Below are 7,759 nucleotides of genomic sequence, written 5' to 3'. Positions count from 1 at the left end.
TTTTAGAAAAAAATAGAATTCCACTTTGACCTTATGGGGTATTGTGTGTAGGCCAGTGGAAAAAGTATTATCCATTTTAAATTCAGGCTGTAACAACAACAACAACAAATTTAAGTCAAGGGGTGTGAATACTTTCTGAAGGCACTGTATTTGGTACATTTTCACAACTCTTGTAAGCAAAGAAATCTAAACAGATCATCAAAATGGCTCATGTTTCAAAACTCGAAGCACATTCTCAATTGACTGAGTACAACAAACAAAATCACAGTCACTTGTTCACTGCACCAAATCACTCTTTCAATTTGGATACATATTCAATCTAAGTATATGTTTTAAAAAATGCACTATTCACTTTACTTTTGATATGATTTTCTTGTCATTTGTCAATACAATTAACTATCACTTAATCTGCTCAAGACTGATAACTACAAATTATTCGGAACACCTGCTCTTTCCATGACATAGACTGACCAGGTGAATCCAAGGGTGAAAGCTATGATCCCTTATTGATATCACCTATTAAATCAATTTCAATCAGTGTAGATGAAGGGGGGGAGACAGGCCTTTGAACAGAGTATGGTAGTATGTGCCAGGCGCAGCGGTTTGAGTGTCAAGAACTGCAAAGCTGCTGGGTTTTTCACACTCAACAGTTTCCCGTTTGTATCAAGAATGGTCCAGCCCCCAAAGGACACCCAGCCAACTAGACACAACTGTGGGAAGCATTGGAGTCAACATGGGCCAGCATCCCTGTGGAATGCTTATAACACCTTGTAGTCCATGCTCTGTCGAATTGAGGCTGTTCTGAGGGCAAAAGGGTTGCAACTCAATATTAGGAAGGTGTATTTCTAGATGAAACACTGATTAAGTTTGGTGAAAAAGTGACTGTATGATTTTTATGTGTTGTACTTAGTCTATTGAACATGTGCTTAGAGTTTTGAAACAACTCCCTTTTTGATGATCTGTTTTTCATTTTGTACTAAGAATTGTGAAATTTTACCACACACTTGTGAAATTGTACTAAAGCTATACAAAAACTGCAAGGAGTAGTGTGTTACCATTGAAAACATGCCTGCTTTAGCAAAGTAGTTGACAGGTGATGACAGGCTGCTGATGTGGGTGTATTTGAGAGAGGGAGTTGTTTTTGTGTCTACTTATGTACACCCATGATCACTGTGAGTGTGGTAGAGTTGACAGAGAAGGTGTGAATGGATTTTTAGAAACAATTTCAAAACAGTGAGAACTTTTCCTGAGCAGCCCCTGGTGTAAACATTTAGGCTCTATTTCCGACTGGCGTTAAGGCTGCGTTAGTATCAAACGCACATTAGTTTGCAATTTTGTCATGTAAAAACTGGCGCCCTGGCATTTGGTTTGGCAATTCACCTGTCTTTTATCAGCTTACTTGCACTCAGATGGGCAGGGTGGAAATATGTGAGGTGTGTCCTTAAAAATATGACGCAAAGTGCTAATTTCAGGCAGCGCTGATAGGAATATTTAAGATCAACCAAAAGATGCTTTTAATAACGGTAATGCAGTTGGTTATTGCATTCATTTTGACAGTGAAACACAGCCTATCCAGCCGTGATGCACCCTGCCCGTATGCGCATTGAACAAGTGTAGGCTAGAAACATAAAAAAACGAATATTTCGTCCCATTTCGTTTTATTTGATCAAAAACCAAGCATAGCCTCCCCTCCTCTCAATTAAGGCTTTTTTTGTCTGCATAAAGGGTTTGGCTCTTGAGACTGCTTGGAAATACATCTTAATCACCAAAGCTTTATTAAAATATCAAGTTAGAGAGGAGTAAAATAGTGAGCTGACATTCCTTTTTTATCTATGTATTGTAGACAAGCCCACATTATTTTAACCATGCCCATCATGAAACGAGAGATGAGAACCTATTTGAATACTGGTGAATCTCATATTTAGAAGTTATCTGTAACCTGTAAAAATAGCTTGTTTTCTGTTTCGTATGTTCAAAATCCAATCCCTCCCTTAGGCCTACTATAACGAAGGCTGGTTCAACAGCAATGCGTGTCTTTTTAATCCTGGCGATTTTATGATACCATTACATTTTATATGTATTTATTGTTGTTGTTGTTAAAAAACAGAAGTTGTTCTTCATTGAATTTTATTACAACCAAATTTATTAGAATGACTCACCTTCCTGGTTTTATGGTGACATCATCCGTGGGGCGCGCTTGCGATGCAACTTCTGGAGGTTTGTGAATTGCGATCCGATCTGCAAAATGGTTCCGATTATGTTCATAAAACATAGGCCTATTTGGAAGCAGTATAACAGGGAGTGGACATCCTCCCTTTCTATTTATATTGGATCTTGGTCCATACTGTGAAAAGTTTGGATGTGTTTAAAACCCTCCGGAGTCTCCATTGTTTTAATATTATATGCCCATGGGGATAAAATATGGTGCCTGTAAATGTAACATAGCCTATTGAAAACAAGTTGCTGTTTTGTTTAGAATTTGATTAGAATTATTATTTCTCTTTTTAGGCCTTATCAATCATTAATTGAATCTTGCTTACTGACACTATTTGAAATGTCCCTGCTCAGCCATAATGCAATTTACAGTAGGCCTAGCCCCTAAATCAGTGTGATTGCTATTGAAGCCACACATTTACTTTGAACACACACAAGGTGGACTGCAAATGAGTTCAAATTAACGTATTTATCAAATATAGGTCTATCTTTTATTTATTTTCTGTAAACCATTTAACAAACTATAACTTGAAGCAACCACATATTTTGCCATGGAGCACGTTCTGATTGGCCAGTGAGGGGCCAAGGCTTGACACAGCCACAACTTGTTTATTAATCAAAACCCAGCCCTTTCGCACCAATGCCAGCAAGTGCGTCGATAATTTTGAAAGTGAAAATAGCTCAAATATTTCTGACACACCCCTGAACCTGCACGTAGACTTACCATTGTGTTAGGTTTGTTAAAATAGAGCCCTTACTCTTTAGAAAGGAAGTAAGAAAAGTCCATTCTGATGCCACACTGGGTTAGACTGAGGTGAATGACTCACTGGGTACTGAGTTACTGTCTGACTTTCTTGCTCAGCATCATAGCTTGTCTCTGTGTGTGTGTGTGTGTGTGTGTGTGTGTGTGTGTGTGTGTGTGTGTGTGTGTGTGTGTGTGTGTGTGTGTGTGTGTGTGTGTGTGTGTGTGTGTGTGTTTAAATATTGTTTATGTGTGTTTGTTAGTTTCTTTAGGCTTCAATGTGTGTTGTGTTTTTGTTTTAGGTGTTTGTGTGTTCCAGAGAGGCTATTAAGTTTGTCGAGACTGCTTGTGTTTTATGTGTTTGAGGTTGTTGCATGTGTGTGTTTGTGTGTGTGTAGGGGATTTTTGTGGGATTGCAGAGCCATTCTATTCTATTCTTAGAAGAGTAGCTGACCTCATGGTCCTTCCTGGTCCCTCAGCGCCAGTAGGACTAGAATCTGGACATTCACTCACGCACGCAGCGATACACACATACACACAGATGCACATTTAAATGCATACACACATCCACTCATTCGCTCACACACACCAATTTTAGAACAGACTTGTTAAAGTGTCAAAGGAAAGTATGGGTGCCAAAGTCATTACATGGTGATTATAACTTCTAACTGCTGTTCTACTGCTTGTGGCTGCTCCAGTCTGGTTTATCTATAGTTTAAGGTCATTGTGTCCTTGTTTGATAATGCACTGCAGGAGTACAGGCTGTGCTCTGTGCTTAGGGACTGGTGAAGTTTATTAGTGGAACAGTAGTCATAATATGAGCCCACCCTGCTTGATAAGCTCCCACTTTCTCACAGTCTGTCTCTCATACATATGCACAGATGTACACAGAAGCACTCACGCACACACACACACACACACACACACACACACACACACACACACACACACACACACACACACACACACACACACACACACACACACACACACACACACACACACACGAATGACATGGCCTGGTAGCTCCTTAATTGAATTAAATGGCCTCTGATCCTGATGCCGGAGGGTTTAGGTTGTGACGGGAACATGTTTGACACCAAGTCAAACAGTGTGTTGTGTGTGTTGACCTGACTGACTGACAGCCCAGACCTCTCATGTGACACAATGAGATGAGTCTGATACGCAACTCGATGGGAAACCAACCAGCCCACTAAACGCTACATTGAGATTTAATGAGGACAGAAATCAAAATATGTCCGCTCTCTGCAATAAGAGGAGAGCAGATGTAGTGGAAACACTGAGTAAACAGAGTTTGCAATGTGGAGCTCTGTTGCTACTAGGTCCATAGAGGAAGCTGGGAGCTCATTTAAGAAGCTCTGCTAGACAGTAGTTTGGCTATGAATAACTTTCATTATGTGTTATCCCACTGGGCACACACTGGTTGAATCAATGCTGTTTCCACGTCATTTCAATGTGGAATAGACGTTGAATTGACATCTGTACCGAGTGGGAGCTCAGTATGAGATATATTATAAGATTATAAACATAAATTACTAGAAAAATTGGCTCCAATTTACACGTATTTACTCATGTACACAATGTCTTTATATGTGCCCCGTGTGCAGGTGTTCCATCCAGAGGGAGTGTGCCTGGGGGCCTCTGGCGCGCTCCTGGATCGGGATGGGCGAAGGTCCCCAGCAGTGCCCCTCCATGACCCTCACCCCCCCAGAGATCAGCCTGTCCACTGACATCAAGGTACCATACATTACATCATAACTGTTTTTATGTGTCATCAGGTGTAAGTTCAAACATATTGTTAAGTGGATCATGTGAAGTGCCAAGTTATTCTTTTACAAATTGAGTTGTTACGTTTATAATATTTCTCAAGTGTACGGTACCAGTCAAATTTTGGACACACCTACTCATTCAAGGGTTTTTCTTTATTTTTTTACTGTTTTTACTATTTTACATCAAAACTATGAAATAACACATTTGAAATCATGTAGTAACCAAAAGTGTTAAACAAATCCAAATATATTTTATATTTGAGATTCTTCAAAGTAGCCACCCTTTGCCTTGATGACAGCTTTTCACACTCTTGGCATTCTCAACCAGCTTCACCTGGAATGCTTTTTCAAGGTGGCTACTTTAAAGAATCCAAAATATTAAATTTATTTTGATTTGTTTAACACTTTTTTGGTTACTACATGATTCCATATGTGTTATTTCATAGTTTTGATGCATGTTACCATATGTCACTGGCCTCTCCAACTACTATATCTACAGCTATGTCATCTTCCTCTCCGTCTGTCGCTCTCACTCTTCACCCCCCCTTGTCTCCCCCTCTTCCTCCCCCTCTGTTTTTCTCCCACATATTGAAATGAGATCAGTGAGATTGACAGACAATGAAGTGTGATGTTCCTCAGTGTTGTGATCCCAGTGTAGATCACTCATGTCTCTCGTCACACAACAGTATGTTCGGATGCAAGTTTACCATGCCGTCTGTCTTTTGGAGACATGAAGATTTCTCTCTCTACTTGCCTCCATCCCCTAACCCTTCTTTCTCTCCACCAGGATGTGGGGATTCTGATAAACGGCAGTGTCCCTGATCTGGTTGGTTCGCGGGTGGAATGTGACTATGGATTGGGCGTTGCCACAGCAGCCACGGTGCACCTGGACTACGGCCCAGCCCAGATTCAGACCTGCCCCCTACTGCCTCGGGAGAGGTACCCCAACATCCCCCCTGGCAGAGGTAAGGGTCACTTATACTACTGGTAGAACACTAGTTTGATTTCATCCTGTTTCATCACTGCTGATCTTGACATATGCTGAGACATTTCCATGTTATATGTTGTTGTGCCAGATCACTTGACTGTTCCCGTGGCGATAAAGGTGAACGGCACATCCGTGGTTTCCGGGAGCTTCGTCATCTATGATTGCGAGAGGACAGGAGCGATACACCCCAAGACTGCGTGAGTGTTTTCACTTGTTGACCCATCTTATAGTTTTAACCACTAACACTATTTCCAGACCTTCCTAAGTTAAACCCAGTCACAAGACACACACACGCTGACACACACACTTCCAATCTGCACTGTCTCTGTTTACCCCGGATCCACCAAGACAAATCTGCCTCAAATGAAGCCAAAATAGCAGGATCATAACTGTGAAATTTGAGGCACGCAATCATCCCCGTTCTTTGCCAAGTCACTTGCATCACTCAAATGTCGGCCAAATGTCATCTATAGTCTCACTGGAATTCTCTCACCACACATGCAGCTCAAGGCCGGAAGGGTGGCAGACAGGGGTGTATACACCCCAAAAATCTGAGGGGGCACAAAGTCTGTGATGATGGGTGGGGGGTGGTCCTATGGCTGTCCGTAAATTGGAGAATTTTGCATTTTTCAAAGACTTTTCCTGCAATGAAGAGCCCTAATCATTATGATTAATTCTATGTAAAAAATATGTCTATTGTTCTGCATATATAAGCCTAACTCTTGAGCTGTCTGTATCCTCCTGACTGGTGGTTCTTTTTTCAAAGAAACTAAGTATGCTTCTCTGCATGCCTATTAAAATCTGGATAAAAGATTTCAAAGAATGTGAGTCTTATTCAGTACATGTAGTTATTGCTTGCCTGCTAAGATAGTTAGACAAGCTAGTTACACTAACTTGATTGATAGCCTGAAATGGCTTCTTGGTAGCTAGTTATGAGGTTGGGAGATTGGGAACCTATCTGGGCTAGCTAAAGACAACTTCATAAAATGTCTAGGTGGCAAGTAGTATTAAAGAGAAACAACAACAAAAAATATTATATATACAGTACCAGTCAAAAGTTTGGACACACCTACTCATTCCAGAAGTTTTCTTTATTTTTTACTATTTTCTACAATGTAGAGTAAAAGTGAAGACAAACTATGAAATGACACATGGAATCATGTAGTAACCAAAAAAGGGTTAAACAAATCAAAATATATTTTACATTTGAGATTCTTCAAAGTAGCCACCCTTTGCCTTGATGACAGCTTTGCACACTTGGAATTCTCTTAACCAGCTTTATTTTTTTATTTTTTATTTATTTAACCTTTATTTAACTAGGCAAGTCAGTTAAGAACAAATTCTTATTTACAATGACAGCCTACCAAAAGGCAAAAGGCCTCCTGCGGGGACGGGGGCCTGGGATAAAAATAAATACAAATTTAATTTAAAAAAATATATATTAATAAAATTACAAATAAAAAGATAAACAAAATGTATAAATAAATAAATGCAATATAAATATAGGACAAAACACACATCACAACAAGAGAGACAACACAACACTACATAAGGAGAGACCTAAGACAACAACATAGCAAGGCAGCAACACATGACAACAAAGCATGGTAGCAACACAACATAACAACAAAGCATGGTAGCAACACAACATAACAACAACGTGGTAGCAACACAACATGGTAGCAGCACAAAACATGATACAAACATTATTGGGCACAGTCAACAACACAAAGGTCAAGAAGGTAGAGACAACAATACTCGCACAAAGCAGCCACAACTGTCAGTAAGAGTGTCCATGATTGAGTCTTTGTTAATTTTTTAATAAGCATCAACCAGTGGGTCTTGTGACGGGTATACAGATATGACCAGTTTACAGGGGTATAGAGTGCAGTGATGTGTCCTATAATGAGCATTGGTGGCAAATCTGATGGCCGAATGGTAAAGAACATCTAGCCGCTCGAGAGCACCCTTACCTGCCGATCTATAAATTATGTCTCCGTAATCTAGCATGGGTAGGATGGTCAT

The 7,759-nt window shown here is 40.2% G+C and overlaps 1 protein-coding gene across 1 annotated transcript in view; it reads left to right on the top strand.

Annotated features, from left to right (window-relative positions):
- The window catches only part of LOC120059514 (plexin-D1-like), a 100,012-nt gene that overhangs the window by 13,526 nt on the left and 78,727 nt on the right, over window positions 1–7,759 (top strand). Inside the window, exons 5-7 of the mRNA XM_039008633.1 lie at window positions 4,585–4,714; window positions 5,534–5,711; window positions 5,823–5,931. Coding sequence (XP_038864561.1) covers window positions 4,585–4,714; window positions 5,534–5,711; window positions 5,823–5,931 — 417 coding nt within the window. The remainder of the gene's footprint in view (window positions 1–4,584; window positions 4,715–5,533; window positions 5,712–5,822; window positions 5,932–7,759) is intronic.

The sequence above is a fragment of the Salvelinus namaycush genome, chromosome 14, assembly GCF_016432855.1.
Source record: "Salvelinus namaycush isolate Seneca chromosome 14, SaNama_1.0, whole genome shotgun sequence".
Lineage (NCBI taxonomy): Eukaryota > Metazoa > Chordata > Actinopteri > Salmoniformes > Salmonidae > Salvelinus > Salvelinus namaycush.
The sequence above is the reverse complement of the archived record's forward strand: the minus strand, read 5'-3'. Positions and strand labels throughout refer to the sequence as shown.